This window comes from Camelus dromedarius, chromosome 7 (genome assembly GCF_036321535.1).
Source record: "Camelus dromedarius isolate mCamDro1 chromosome 7, mCamDro1.pat, whole genome shotgun sequence".
NCBI lineage: Eukaryota > Metazoa > Chordata > Mammalia > Artiodactyla > Camelidae > Camelus > Camelus dromedarius.
In genome coordinates, this window is record NC_087442.1 from 42936295 (window position 1) to 42953041 (window position 16747).

Genomic DNA, 16747 nt, shown 5'->3' on the forward strand with positions numbered 1-16747 from the left:
GGAAAAAGAATGTGTATCAGATCATCTTAAAGTGATCACCTGACCAAAAGTGGAGTGGGAAAATTAACCAGCATTATACACAGAAATGGGGATACATTTTTTTTTATTGTTGGCTCTTTTTATGTATATGAAATCTACTTTCAAAATAGCACAACTCATTGCATAAATAAAATGTATAAAAAAATAGCTTTTTTTTTTTTTTTTCACTTTACATTAGCTCTTAGGGTTGCATATGAAGCTCTGAAAAGTTGCACATGGCCCTGGGACCAAAAGTTGACTTTTAACTTGTGAAATTAATTACATAAGGAGAATACAGTTGACCCTTGAACAACATGGGTTTGAACTGCACGGGTTCGCTTATACGTGGGTTTTTTTTTTCGATGAATATGTACTACAGTTGGTTTAATCTGCAGATTTGGAACCATGGATATGGAGGGCCGACTATAAATTATACATGGATTTTGTGTGGAGCATCAGTGCCCCAAACCGACTCATTGTTCAAGGGTCAATTGTATTTACAAAATAACCTGACCCAAATAACAAAGGCCTTTATAGAGTAAGTTACTACCCTTAGTTTAGTAACTCTTAGTCTTGATGCAAAAAGAATGCTTATGACATAGTATGTGATAAAGTTGGATAAAAAGTTGTATATATAGTATAGTCTAATAATACAATGAAAAAATGCATTCAGAAGACTAGAAGGGCTGTACAAAATGCTAATTGATTATTTTTGGGTAATGAGATTAACTTTTCCCTTGTGACTTCATACTTTTTTGTGTTTTCCAGTTTTCTACCATGAATTACTTTGATGAGAGAAAAAAATGTTTGGAAATGTAAGATAACCTATTACCAATTTTTGCATTTTGAAACTTAGGGTAGCCTGATTTTTGGTAGCGCTTCATGCTATCAAGATATGGATAATTTTGCCCATGTCTCATTGGAGAAAGAGGTCATAATCTATAAATATGTATAAATTTAGAAATTAACTGTGCCAAATTTTCTGGCTAGTTTCTTTACCAGTCAGCCATTGTCACCTTTGTGTTGTGTTGACTGATTTTCTTCCAGCTTCGTTTTATCTGTGATCTGACTCTTATTTCCACACACAAATGTGTGTGACTCTTTTATGGGAAGATGTAGTATTTAAGTTTGAAAGTTTGTGGGGTAATAATAATGCCATTATACTCTTGAATTTCTGCCCATTTGGGAACAAATTCTTCTGTATTGTCCAAGCACTCCTGATGTGTCACCTTAACTAAAAACTGTATCCTCAGGTACAGGGCATCCCTCAAAGTATTCTCTATACTTTTTCCAACTCTCTGGCTCTTTTAACCTTGTAGGCAAAAAGGGGCATTTGGCATAGCTTGTATCCCAGTGGTTATTGTTAGTAAAAATAGGAAATCGTACTTACTCTCAATTGCCAGGCTCTGTTTAATACTTCACATGTGTTGTCTCAAGTAGTACTTCCAATAACCTTCTGAACTAGTTACTCTTGTTGATAAAACTTAATGTCTGCAGAAGTTAAGTAACTTGTTAGTTCAAGGGCATACATCTGAGAAGTGACCTCACCTGGGTAGGAACTTAGGCCTTCTAAACTCAGAGAACTTCTTAAATGTTATCACCATCAGTAAATAACCTCTTCTCCTTTGACATCACATCATCTAATTATACTACCCTTTCTCTAACTTTACCACAAGCAAAGATGAAATGAAGAGAACAGCTGAGCCCATCTTAAACGCTTCATTTTCATTTTGACCCATTTGGAATTGGGCCTCATTATTCTTGACCTCAACTTTAACAACTAACAGCAGCACTCTACTTCAGCTCTTCTAGGATCTCATCACTGGGAATTGCTGTACTGCCAGTATTTCAAAAACTGAACTGGCCTTCTGGTTGATATAACCCTCCTCTGATCCTTGTTCTGCTAACCAAATGGCTGTTTACCATCATTGCACCTTTGCATTTGAGCCCTGTCTTCACTCCACCCCCTACCCCCCATTTTATTAAGTTCCTCTCTAGGTTTGTCTGTATCCAGCTTCACAGTTACTTATGATCAGGAATTTTGATGATGCCTTTTTTTTTCCCCCTCAATCTCCTGCTCTTATTCTGGGTAACCTCCATTGTCTATGGTCTGTCTTCTTCCTCCTGGCTGCCACTTACATAGTGACTCACAGGAGTTTGCTCATTAGATATAATCTTTTCTTTAATCTCTAGCTCATTCCCTATTATATATTCAGATTTTTCAGAGCATTTCCAAATCTTTTACTTGGGGCTGCCGGTCCGAGAACTGTCATTTGCAGGGAGATGGCATTACTATAATTGGTTTAGAAAGAATTTGGAACTTGATCCTGGATCTGGGAGGAAAGGATATTGAACAGTCAACCTGCAGTGTTTGTTTAATGGTTGCTGCAATACAAATTACCTTTGATAGATCCGCTTTATCACTATCTTTGGTCTTGCTTCAGTACTGACTTTTATCCCCCAAATGCCCATTTGATGAAACCTCTCTTGTCATTTATTCATATAACATTATTAAATGCTCACTGTGTGCCAATTTATTTATTTCATTTCATTATAACAGTAGTTATAAAAGTTACATGCTCATGGTAAAAACATGGTAAAAAAAGGTTATAAAATAAAAAATAAGAGTCTTTTTTCTAACTCTAATAAATCAGTCCAACTTTCTAGCTGTATATACTGTTTCTTATGTACCTTACAGAAATTTGGAAAAACTTAATGCATATATATTCTTTTTTCTCCTCATACACTGTATGTTATTTTATATAATGCCCTGCATCTTGCTTTTTTTCACTTAATAAAATATCCTGGAGATTTTTTCCTTGTGCTTTTAGATAGATAGGTCACATTCTTCTGCACTTTGTGTAGTATTTCACTGTATTGATTTTCTATGAATTATCAAGTGTCCTGTTAGTGTATATTTAGTTATTATGAATTAAGAGCCCTGTTAAGGTGTTTAGTTATTTACAATTTTTCTGTTGTTACAAACAGTGCTATAATAAAGTATATTTTGTGTTGTTCAGAGTTTATATATAGTAGCTGTTGGCAAACTGTGGCCCAGTAACTGGGCCCCTATTTTTGTAAGCAAAATTGTATTGGAACATAAGCATAGCCATTTGTTTTTATATTGTCTGTGGCTGCTTTAGAACTAGAATAGATGAGTTGAATAGTTGTGCCTGAGGCCTCATGGCCCAAAGCTGAAATTATTTACTACCTCACCCTTTAAGAAGTGTGCTGACCCCTCACCTGTAGTATAAATTCCTAGAAATGAAATTACTGGGTCAAAGGGTATGCATATTTTAAATTTAAACTTTATAGTAAAATTCAAATGTGTATCTTTTTTCAAATTGCCACCCAAACAGTTGACATAGTTATAATTCTACAGTGTATGAGAGTATATGTTTTTATCAGTCCTTCCTTGCCAGTTGTGAGTTTTATCAAAGAAACCCGTTTGTCCAGCTGATAGGTTAAAATGGTATTATGTTGCTTTGTTGTTGTAGAAAGAGTGGAGGGCAGTTAAAAGTGAAGAACCTAGAGTCACATTGGCTGGATTTGAATCTTAGCTTTACAGCTTCGCAGTCTTGGGCATTTTATTTAAACTAACTTAAGTGTCAGGGATCTGAGCCTGAAGTTGGGCTTAACTATGGGATGTGGTGACACTGCTATTCATAAAGTGCTTCGTATAGTGTCCGGCATGTAGTAAAATTGCCACAAGTGTTAACTTTTATTATTCATGTTTTCTTGGTTTCCCTGTTTTTGCATATGCTCATGTGCATGCGCATTCCACTTTTATATGCAGTTCCCTTTGTTCCTACCCATCCTAGAATACTCAGGTCAAATGCTACCTTTATCAGGTTCCCAAACCAGATGAGTTCTCCCTTTGTAGCAGCATTGTTTTTCATGCTTTATCATTTACTTTCTTGTTTTAGTTTTCCTCTTGGATTTTAAGCTGCTTGAGAGGAAGGACTGTGTGTCATTTGTGTCTTCGGTGGCGTCTGCCATGATAGTTGTTCCATGTTTGTTGAATTTGTGAATGAATTATGGCTCTACCTTGCCATACTTACTGTTTGACTTAGAGCAAATTGCCTGTTAAAATTAACTGCATTTAAATAACAATCTTCCTAGTTTCTGATGTTTTTGGTTAAATCATTCCTCTCCAAGCTTAACAGAGTGGTCTGGCACACTAATTATTAGTATTAATTAGAGTTCTTCTACAGAGTATACTTCTCATTCTGTTTAATATCAGAATAAAAAATTAAGTTAGGTCTCATTTCTCCATCATTCAACTCCTTGTGGACCAGAAAGTTAGGGACAGGACTCCTGTCACAGCCAGTGTGTTAAACTCAGCACTGCACAGGAACGACCCCCATCTTTAATGGCCAGGTTAGAGGCAGTCATGGAGTTCATAAGAATTAAACATGCTTCTAACCCAAGAAGCCTTCTATTTCTTAAGCATTAAGGCTTCAAAAAATTTGCTTTTAGGAAATCTCATTACATTCAGGTTAAGTCAAAGGAAGAGCAGGGATCCATCAGTTGAGAGGATCTGAAACTTAAAAGGGTGACTATGACAGTTGGTGAATTGCACAGTTTTAAAACTGCAGTCCTTGAAAGAAAAAGGAAAAATACAGCTGGGAAATGATAGAGGAAAGAGCAAGTGGAGTTATTTCTCTGTCTTCTCTCACTAGACTGTGAGATTTTGAGGACAAGGACCAGATCCTGCATGTGTCTGTCTCTGAGCTCTGTCATGGTACTTCACGCAGTAAATATTTGTTGAGTGGAGTTCTAAATCTGGAAATGGAGAAGTAGTGTCTAATGTTATTTTCATGGTAATGCAAAGCCTGTCTACTCTCTTGCAAAAAGCATTACCTTGAATTGTATTCCCCAGTGTGAGTTAAAAAAGCCTTTTGTGAAAAGGAAGAAAATCAAATAAAACAAAACCTGCATAAAAAGTTTTAAGAAGTTTTCCTTTTCTGTAAATGGAGATTCCTCTTCTCAGAAAGTGCATGGAGTTGTTAGCCCAAGTTCCTGTTACCCTTGCCATGCAAAGCCCATGGATATGTCCCCCTTCTTTCTCCTAGGACCCCATTTATAAACTGTGACTTTAGGCCAAAATGCTTTCTTGCGGGTTTAACATTTTATTAAGATTGTTGTTATATCATTGGAGGGGATGGTTTCTGTAAGTGTAGAGGTGGGAAGGCAAAAAGTTTTCCCATTCTTGGACCTTGTCCAAGATACAGGTTTTATTGAATACTTTCAAAAAAACTTTTTAATACACATTATTAAAGAAGATAATTTAGATAAGAGGAATCTAGGACACGTCACCTAACAGGTAAAGTACATAATAGGCATTTAATAAATGATAACATTATTAACTTTACTGTTAAAAATGGTAAAGGGATGTTACAGAGGTAGAAAATAGAAGAGAGATGGCTTCAAATTTTATGATTGTTTCCTGGAGAACTAAATAATTAGAAGTTAGTCTGCCGGTATGATGTTGATATCTTCAAATGATCGTTAGTTTAAAAGTAACCTTTAAAAATCTTTTTTAATAGAAAAATCCAAATGACAATTATTAATATTGAGTGAATATGTACAATAAAGCATGTTATCTGCTCCTGTTGAAAATAATGTATTGAAATCAGTGTGTTCTAGGTCAATGGCTTCTAAGACTCCTGTTGGATTCATTGGAGTAGGCAACATGGGGAATCCAATGGCAAGAAATCTCATGAAACATGGCTATCCGCTCATTATTTATGATGTGTTCCCTGATGCATGCAAAGAGTTTGTAGATGCAGGTGAACAGGTAAGACCTTTCCTTAAGGTTTTTTTTTAGATTTTGATATTTAAAAATGACTATACATTCAAATAAGTGATAGCTTCTTAGATGTATACATAATTGATTTGTAAAGCTAATTCATTGTTAGTTTTATTTCTGTATGTAATATTATATATGTATATATTCTATATATTATATAAGATGTAAGATAAGTGTACTCACACATACATACACACGCACAGGAGACAGTGTACTAGTCACTGAATTTAGAGTTTTCTTTTTCCAAAAATGAAGGAAATTCTTCTTGTACAAGTTGTAGAGTGGTAACTGAGGACTGAATGTAATCCCAGAACTGGGAGAATACTACAAAATTCCTGAGAAATAAAGAAAAAGTTTAGAGAACAAATAGACAGTCAACTTCTGGATAACAGACTTGAAATAAAGACTGAGAAATACGACGCCTACGTAAAGAGCATCCCGTTTGCAGAGCCGAGTGTCCTCCGCCTCCCTCCCTTTGCTGGTTTGTTTGCCGTATGGGGATGGCAGCAGTGTTGTTTGGGGATGAGTGAGTATCTTCTTGGAACTTTTCCAAGGGTGGTGCTGTGGCTGCTTATGCTCATACAGTCTCTGAATATTAACACTGACACCAGTCCAGCAGGCTTACTCATGACCTTAAATAGCTTAGGGACTTAGTAGACTTGTTGGAGAGATTTGATTCACCCCAGACTGAATAACGTTCCAGAAATTTGTGTGTGTGTGTGTTTATGAAAATTCACATGCGTTTCTCTTTCCCTTCCTACCCCCTTCAAATAATAGGTGGATATTGAATGGAAACTGATATACCCTAGACTGGCAAAGCAGTCTTAACAAAACAGGTGATAGGGCCTTCACTAATGTACTAATTTAATGTTTCTTTAGTACTTTCTATGTGCTAGGCACTGGGAATATAGCCTAGAACAAAATAGTCACAGTTTACCTTTGAGGACCAATAGGAGGTGTTAGATTATCAAATCACACAAATACGTGATTTCAAACTGTGAAAGTTGAAAGAAAAAGACTCTCATCGGTTTTCAGTAAAATATGCATTACGCTGGGTGAGAGGGCAGTTAGGGAAGTTCTCTCTGAGACTAGACATTTAGGCAACACAAGAATAAGGGGCTTTTATCCAAATGAAGAATGAGGACAAAGGAGCAATTTTATTTAAAAATGGAAGCCTCAGTCACCAGGTTTCTAGAGATTTCTACTTGAGGTCAACTGATATAGAATGAGTACCTCCCATATGTCCAGTAGTCCACCTAATCCTGTGGAGAGTAAACCAGGTTGAATTGGATGTGGCAATGTATTAGATGTGTCTCAGGTGGCAAGACTAAATAACATTTTAAGAGAGTTTCTACTAAAATTATATTCTGACTATAATAAAGTGCTGAAGCAGTTTTTGAGGGGAAAAATAATAAGTAACTATTAAGAGTTATTTCATTTCTGATAGAGAACTACATAAATATTGAGTATAATCTTTGCATATCTACAAACAGAACTGCTGTAGTCTTAAATGAAAGTCATGGAGACAAGATCTCTCAGATTGCTGAGTAGAAATCAGAAGGTTCTAGGACACAGACTCTGTTATTAGATTTTTCTTCTTTTCTTCCTTGAGATGTGTAAGTGGGTGTGAGGAAGGAAAGAAGATGGATTCTGGGTAGCTGCCTCTCCCTATCAGTGAAGAGTGAAGACTTGTCTTAGCTTCATGCCTGCAGCTCCCACCCCTGCCCCCAGCACTCGGTGGGAAAAGTTCTGTGGGTGGTTCACACTGAGGCGGCAAGCCTGGAAGGCAGAATGCTCTTTTCCCACGTCCCATCTCTCACATCTCTGGTTCCCTTAAGAGTCTTGACTCTAAGAGGTCCTCTGAGTATTGATTATAACAGCAATGGAGGTCAGGGGAATGTGAAACTTAGATAAATGAAGGGGGAAGGGTAGAGGGTAAAAAAGCTTTGGTCGCAGAGGGAAATACCCTGTCATAATAAAATGAAACATTTGTTGATAAATGATTTATGCTGGCCGCTTAAAAACCATTTTGAACAGTGGCAACGTCATTTGAATAAGTGTGATTTCCTAAAAGCCCTACTTTAAAAGGTAATGTTAATTTGGATGAATGACTTCTGATATATTAAAATGTCAGCATTATTATTTCATAGCTATATTGAGTTTAAATATGTTTGCTAAAAGAAAAGGTGAGTTTCATTCGACTACTAAGAAAAGATAAGATGGGATAAGATGAAAAAATGTCAGTGAAAACCTTGAAACTTCTTGCCGTTGTGTATGGTAGTGCAATGAATGGATTAAGAGTTCAGAAATTCAGAGTATGTTTGAGTTGACTTTTAGATTTTAAGGACAAGTGTCCCTTTCTTCTCCTAATGTGACTATTTCAAGTGAAGCTGATGAAATGGTAGCCAGAGGAAACGAAATCTTTTCCCCCAAAGTTTGCAGGAAAATCTGGTTAGTTGATTTCTTATGTCAGCTGTGCTTTCAGTGGGAAATTTGCAGGGAGAGAAAGTACCAAACTAGACATATCTGGATAGAAAAGCAGTCAACTGGTTCCAAATATCTTTGGACATCTCCTTGAGGAAGTACTCTTTCTTTCCTTCTTTCTTTTTTAAATAAGCAGGAACTAGGGATTTGTTGTTTTGTGTACCTGAAGAGTTGGGGAATGGTCTGAACCCAGGCACAGCTGAATTTTGGGCATAGATGTAATCAGATTCCTTTCTGTCTTGGATTCTTGGCTCTGCTTCCTCAGGCAGGCAGGCTCTTCTCTCCTGCGAGATGGCCACCTGCAGTTTTAGGTGAAGAAGTGTTTAGGATGTTACCAGCCTGGAGGTTTTTCTTCAAGCTGTACCTAATAGTAAAAAATACTACGTGGGTTATGAAGCAAATAAAAACTTTGACATGTGTCACGTGTCTCGTATTTAACAAACTTATTCATGCCCTTACATGTTAACCAGTTCTATTAGGGTATTTATAATTGGTTAAATATGTTATTTGTTGTCATTTCCATAAAAAATTTGAGCCTTCCTCTTTCAGTGTCCCTTAATCAATCTTTATTTCTACTAAAAACTCAGTCTTAAACTACAATGCATCATTTTGACTTCTAGCATCTTGTCTAAGAATGTAACTCATGATAATTATCAAGCCCTTTGGTATTAGAAATCATGAGTCAATAAATTGTGAATGTATTGGTTAGTAAGCATAAACCCTGGAACCGGACTGTGGGGGCTCAAGTCACAGCTCTGTCATGTCCTGGCTGTGTGACTTTAGACAGATTATTTAACCTAAAATTTCTCATCTTATAAAACGAAAATAGTAATAGTACCTTCTTCTTAGTTGTAGAGAAGCTGGCGCATACAAAATACTATCACTGTTGCTACTACTATTACTACTGTTAATGATTGTTGCTTTAGCATCTATACCATATTTCTCCCAAATCTTCATTCCCCAACACCACACATAGAAACACACGACTGTCTTGGCTGAGTCACTGAGTCCAGAGTTATTTGGAAGAGAATTGTAGACATTTTTAAATGAAAGAATGACGATAAAAATTAAAACTAAATTAGGTGACAAGGGGATTTGACTGCATCTCTCCTTAATATATTCTGCACAGTCCCTTGTGTTCACTTTTATTTTACGGAAGATACCAATTTCTCTTTTTAAGCCTTAGTGTCAAGGGCATGTGACTTGTGCTTCATTTCCATTTTCATTTTCTAGGAATTTCCAGGAGGTGCCTCTGATCTGTGCCAAATGTCTTGGGACTTATGTACCATTTCTGTGTGAGTTTTCTGGTTGAACTAGGCTTAATTAGATTCTCTTTTGTTTTCTCTTTAAAAACTTGGACACCATTTTGTTGTTCCTGGGTTGTAACACTGAACATGTTTGGTTTAGTAATTCTCTTGGGATCTAATCTGGCAACCACTTGGGTCTTGTTAAATGAGAACTTTAAAAGCCTCTTGCTGAGTGGGCTTCATCATTGTTGACCAAATGTTTCAAGATGTAGGCACAAACTTTTTTGGTCAGTTTTTCAAATGTAGTGCAATTTTGAAATAACAGTATGCTTTTCTGCTTGGAAAGATTGAAATACACTGAGTAGCAGGTTTAACCAAGGTCATGTTCATCTTGTTACTTTGCAAGTTTCTCTCACCCATTTGGTTTACTTGGAAGTGGTACTGAGCTCGACCTGTGTGCCTATTTTTGTCTAGAAGAGATAGCGAGATTTTCCTCTTTAGGTAATATCACTAAGTTAACTGTTGCCTCCTCATGGATATGTAAACAGGAGGTGCAGTTCCTTCTGATTCTTCTGGGCCCTGATGGGCACCGTAATGCCTCCCTTCCCTGACCCAGCAAAGCAGATTTTGTCTTTAATCTGTCAAGTCTTCTACTCTTTGTCTTGTACACTTGCCGTTAATGCTTGCCAGTGTACAGATGAATCTAAATCCAGAGAAATTGGTTGCAAAAATTCTTAAAAGACTGTAGATACCATGAAGGGAACCAATCTCCTATAGTCAAAATTGAGACAATGGAAAGGTAGAGTCATCTTAATTCATAATGGTGTAAGAATGGGAGGCAGTTGGAATTAGCAAGACATCTTTCTGGGATGGCCTTGACAGTCAGAGCAGAGCCACGGTCCAAAGTCAGCCGGTCAGTGACTGCCTGAGATGTGGAGGTGTGGGTGTCCTGCTAATGCTATACATTTATGCAGAGTCATTCATTGCACATGCTTCCTATCCCATCAGCCCTTTTTCACAGAGGCAGTATCTTCCTAGAACTGAAGGCTGCTAAATATGAAAAATTTCTTTGTGTAAGTTTCCTTTTACTTTGGAGATAGAAACCCTTAAAGATAATCCAAATCACTATTCTTATTTTGTAAATTCATACACGAAAGCCAGAGAGGTTAAGTGATTTGCACAAAAGCACACATGACTTAGTGGCTGAGCTGTAACTAAACCTGAGTCTCTGGCTTTCCAAATAAGAGTTCCTTTCACTGATCCATGATGTCTTTGCTTATCCATTCAATTAGCAAATGTAATTGAACAGACTCTAATTAGTTTGGCTCCTATAGGCTTTTGTGGTTAGTGTCAGACTGGCAACAAGGTTTGTTTTTTTCCTGCTAGCTTTTGAGTCGTGGCCAAATTTTGTTAGTCAATTATTTCAAAGTCTTGAAGTCATTACATGGAAGGCAAGATGATTTGAATAACTGGACACACATGTCTGTCTATCTGTCTAATAAACATGCCTTCTGTAGTGCAAATTAGAGGATGTTATTATAATGCACCAAATGTATATAGTCATTAGATATGGAGCAGTTGTAGCCAGTACGGTGGTGACATTGCAGCTATCACTATCATTGTGTGTTTTTTCCGGACCTGTGAGTTTTGACATTGCTTTCCTATATAATTGAGGGGTTAGCAGTACTCTGGCAACCCAAGCATCCCAAGAAGCAGATGCTAGGGATGCAGGGGGCTGATTGGCCACCCCATGCACTTGGCAGTTGCATGAATTGGCACTGCCAGTTCATGGGCACGAGAAGCTTGGAGGTGTGAAGTATTCCTAGATCTGTAAGCTAATTGTCGGTGCCCCTGAGGGCACCTCTCAAGGAGTTATCTAGATGGAATTGAATTTCCTTCAGTGGAAGAGACTCAGTTCCTAAGAGAAAGTCTGAAGTTGACTCTTCAACCTCATGGCTTACTTGCTGCAGCCCCTGAAAGATCAGGGAGGATGAAGCTGCAATAGGAGGAAAGGCCAGTGAAAGGTATGCCACCGTTTTGCATGTATTTAACACTTCATTTAAGTGGGATGAACAGATAGGGCTCTCTGTGTTACCCATGTTCTTGACACAGTCCAGGAGTAGAGAATTATGACTCCTACAAGTTTTCTTTTCTTATCTCCTCATCTTACTGAGCTGCCCCCCCCCCCTTGAGTAAACTTGAATTGTTTGCCAGGAAATAGTTGCCTCTTTTTGAATCTCAGTATTTATTTGGGTAGGAAAGGTTTTCCTCTCACTTAAGTATTTCTTTGTAATTTGGTGGAAAAAAAATTTTTTCCAGAATTACTTGTGGTAAATCCCTGTTATATACCAAAATATACATGTTGAATGTGCCACGTTGTAGACTCTTAAAATGCTGTATTGCCTTTAGAATGAAACATTGAAAGAATCTGAGATATTTTATATTATCATTTAATGTTAATACACAAAGTGATAGGATACTTGATTGTCTGAAATTTTAAAGTACACGTTATGAAATTACTTTGTGTTAAAGCTGCATTTATCCAGACTTGATTTAGAAGCTGCTAGTCTCATATGGAAAATTGAAATGTAATTACTTGTAGCTTGTAATATTTAGATTACATACTATGTTTGGCTTCTCATTCTTTCACTTTCATCAACTGCACATCAAAGACAAAAAGAAAGTGTTCTGTATACTTCCAGCACGTGAATAGTAGAGGCATTCCCATTCCTAAGATGCTTACTGCCACTTCATGTTTCCTAGTAGAAGATGTGTCAATTTCTAATACATATGTAAATCATCCTACGGAGAAATCTTCGGTTATCCTCATGATAGTCTTTTGTCTTTTTTTTTCAAAGAAAGAAAGGGCTTTGGAAAGGAGCTTTTGTGACAATTGGGGTCATGGATTCTTCCTGTTAAAGGAGAGTTTGAGTCAAGAAGTGAGCTCCTGGTCTCTTCTGGCCTCTCTGGTTGCTAGCCGGCTGGCCAGGTGTATCATGCTATATATATGTGAGAGAGCGGGGTTGGGGAGAATGTGGGTGAGGGTATGTATACCCACCCATGTACACATATGTACAGAGGATGGACAGAGCAGCTTTCCTCTACAGTATATTCGTGATCATCATGAAAGCAGATATCAGGGTTGCAGGGAGAGTGTACCTTGATGCCTCTTGGTGTGTCTTTCTTGCGTATGTGGTTTCCATACGAGTCCTGGCAGCTCTCAGGCTTCATGGTGGTATTTGCAGTCAGTGCAGTAAAGGCTTATGTCCTTGTCCTGAATTTTTCTTGTCTGAATCAGGCTTAATTTTTTTTTTCCCCTTGAAAATAGACACTGGAGGATAGTGGTAATGGGGGCTTGAGAATTTACTAGGGGATTTTGAAATAACTGGTGAATCCTGTAGATTGGCTACCAGGTCTGTTGTGCCAGAATGCTTTTCTTAGTGCATCTACCCAAAAAAAGTATGCTGTTTAAGAATCCATGTTGGAGGAATCCCTGAGAAGTGTGTCTGTTCCCAGGACTGTGAAGTTTTGCCCTTTTCCCCCTCAACTCATTTCACACTTTTTAAAAGTAAACAGTGGATGTGATTGATTCCATAGAAACTCCATCTGTATGTGTGTGAAGAATGGACTCTATTTTAGGCAGTAGGTTTGTTTGTTTGTTTGTTTGTTTGTTTTTTGTCATTTGAAAATGGATTAGTTTTTATTCACTGTCACTATTACAGGGGTGCATAAAAAGTGGATCCTACTTGTGCTCTAGAAGCTGCTTACATTTTAATTGAAATAATGTGCCTTTGCAATTTTTTTTTGAAGGTAGTGTCTTCCCCAGCAGATGTAGCTGAAAAAGCTGACAGAATTATTACAATGTTGCCCACCAGTATCAATGCAATAGAAGCTTATTCTGGAGCAAATGGAATTCTAAAGTATGTATTTCTCAACTGTAGATATTTTTCTGTTAATGATAGTTTATGAATTTCACATTTGTTAGAACTGTTATGAAACTGCAGTTATGTTTGTTAAATCTTCTTGTACTGTTTTCTTATGTCTTAAAAGTCAATGGTGTGGTTTCTCTCTCATTGTAAAGGGTTTATTTTTCCCTGAAGTCAAGTATGTGACTTTTGGGATTGATTTTTTTTTTGTTCTTTTTTTTTGCTTCTGTTTCTTTCCTTTCACTCTTGCATTAAACTTACACTTTCATTGGTAACATGTTTAAGAGACTTTTAAGGTTGCATTTTAAACTGTACAAATGTTACAAGCATAATTTTCTTATGGTTTATGGAAACTCAGGAAAAGGTTTCTATGAAAAATAAAACCAAGCATTGGAAAGAACACCATTATTTAAAATTCATTATATAATAAAAGTTATTGTATGTCCTCTGGGTTAGTACATCTGTAGTAAGAACTTTGAGAAGTTGAAATTAAAGATTAGCAGTAGCTCTTTAAATAATATGTGATTTAGGTTAGAGTTTCCTACCCAGTGCCTGGCTTCCCTGGCTTTGTGAACCTTTTGGTTAATTGCTACCTATTGCCAACCCTTGTGGTTATGTTGGGATGACAGCGGTTGAATTCCCAATTTAGTTTTCTGGTCTTACTAATTCCTGTCCCTAACTTGTTTTGTTGTTGAATTTCAGCAAAAAGCTAGAACAAACTGGTAGGCATTGTAGACACATGAAGGGCTAAAAGAAGAGTTTAACTTCCTGAGTCTGTAATATATGAAATTTGAGGTTTTTGGGAAATTGAATTGCTTTGGAAAATTAACAGACTTAGAAGCAAAAAACACTTGAATACTAGGCAGAAAGCTGATAAGATAAATGTTTAGATTTCAGGGAAAGTTGAAAGACACTTATTTTGGATGGAGCCCTCAGGCTCACAATGTGTGTGGTCCTGAGGTGACCTAGCTGTCTCATTACCTACTCTGTTCCAATTATGACCCTGCTTTACTGCTCAAGGAAAAGTTAACTAAAAATTTTGTAGCGACAAAATCCTACGTTTATTAATATCCTTATTTAAGAAATATGGTGGCCAGCCACCAGGGCAGTTTTGTCTAGGGAGTGCTTTGAAAGAGTAAGGCTGTACATTGAACTGTAATTTGCTTCTCGTGGGTGGTTCTTTATTTTCTTTTGGGTCAGGATCATTTCTCCACACCCAGTGCATGTATAATTTTTGAGACGATCACCCATTTGCTTAAAGATTTAAGATCTTAAAAATATGAATATCACAGAAGACTGGTAAACTTAATTCTTATCTTTTAGGTTATATAAAGTGAAACTCCACACACTGAGGTGATCTATAACAGAGTATGCTATTTCTTTTCTGTGGAATATACCCAATCATTGCATTTTGATCAGAATAATTCATATGTCTAAAATTGTTCTTTAAAGCTTTTGTGTGCTATTTTTTTTCTAAGAAAAACATTTTCTTTTTTTGTAGTTTTTAAGCAATGATTTTCTGTTTTCCCTTCAATATTTATATTTATTCAGTTCTAATTTTTCAGTCATAATTATGATTAAATGTCTTCCAGGTTAGTTTATCTGTAGTGAGAACTTTGAGAAGTTTGATTTAAAGGTTAGCCATACCCCTTTAAGTATAATTTAAGTCAGAGTTTCCAAGCCAGTGAATCCATAGATAATAGACTGTAGGGAACTATATAGGTATATAGTCTGCATTTATAGTATAAACAAAGCTGTTTTACTTTAAGAATATCATTTAAATATTGATATAAAATATGATATATGAAAAGACTCCTCCCCTCTTTCATCAATGTATGTATATGAATTTACCATATAGAATAAAAAGACTGAGATTTCTAGGTCCATTTCTATATTTTTCTTTCTGCCTGTTTGATGTTTTATTTTGTCTTTAAAAAGTTACAGTTATTAAAGAATATGCCATCCTAAAGCTAATGGCTAAATTTTGATTGCTTTTGTTCATTCTACCTAGTGGAAATGAAATGGAGATGTGAAATTTGCAATATGACTTGTTAAAGACAAGTAAATTACTTTTTAAAGAGACCCAGTTACTTTACAAACAAAAATTTAAATCCTACCAAATAACCCTTTTAAAGTTAATAGGTGTTTTAAATTGCTTACATCTTAGCCTGAAAGCAGAATTTATGCTGTGTAGTTTATTAGATTATTTTTGTTTGAAAGAGTTTGAGTTTACTTTGAACTATAATTGATCTGAAAATAAATTTGAGATTTTTGAACCGGTTCTAATAATGTTTTTAATATTAAACCAAAGACCTCCTTGATATCTGGCAGCTTTTACATTCTGAATGTTTATTCAGAGTTGTAAACTATATTTTTCAAACTATGAAACTATGGTGTTTTTAAAAAACTATATTTTTGTTTATTTTGTTTACTTAGGAAAGTGAAGAAAGGCTCATTATTAATAGATTCCAGTACTATCGATCCTATGGTTTCGAAAGAATTGGCCAAAGAAGTTGAGAAAATGGGAGCAGTTTTCATGGATGCCCCTGTTTCTGGTGGTAAGTGGTAGCTAAAATACATGCATCCCTATTCTGTTTGTCAAAGTAACAATTACAATTTTGTGGTCCCCAAGATATATCGAGTTATTTTTAGAGCTGTTACAGATTCTCAATTCCTCATTAAAAATAAAAACAAAGCAAAACTGACTTATATTCCAGTTTTTAAAATTCACATTCTTCTACATTGTGGAAGTATGAAAGTATGTCTTTTAAGTCTCTGGTTTCACAGCACAATGCCTGGAACATAGTTATCTTCAATAAATATTTAAAAACTTGGGTTCAGTTCAGTTGGAAAAACGACCATATGAGATAGACAGAACAAGTAGTGAGGTTCCCACTTTACCAAGGATGGAAGTAGCACCCAGAGGTGTTAGGTAACTATCTCAAGACTATGTTAGTCAGTGGCAGAGTTGCAGATACATCCTCAACTATTAGCTGAAGGCTAGTTTCTAGTTGAAGCCGAGAAAGATGAGGCTGAAGAAACTAGTTATTTGCTCAAGACTAAAGCTAATTTGTTTCATATTCTACTGCATTAGGAAATACTATTTTCTTATAAACTAAGTTCTAGTTTATTCTAAGAGAGAATTAAAGATTGCTAAATGGAAGGCTGTTCTTTAAACTGTAAAATCTTTCTCATTATTTGGCTAAAAGCAGCTAACAGCTAATGTGGTGAACTATTACAGTAATGGCCCTTTATAGATT

At 36.3% G+C, this 16747-nt stretch overlaps 1 protein-coding gene across 1 annotated transcript in view; it reads left to right on the forward strand.

Annotated features, from left to right (window-relative positions):
* HIBADH (3-hydroxyisobutyrate dehydrogenase) overlaps positions 1-16747 on the forward strand; it is a 95915-nt gene that overhangs the window by 2314 nt on the left and 76854 nt on the right. The window contains exons 2-4 of the mRNA XM_031455101.1: positions 5658-5818; positions 13372-13481; positions 15924-16045. Coding sequence (XP_031310961.1) covers positions 5658-5818; positions 13372-13481; positions 15924-16045 — 393 coding nt within the window. The remainder of the gene's footprint in view (positions 1-5657; positions 5819-13371; positions 13482-15923; positions 16046-16747) is intronic.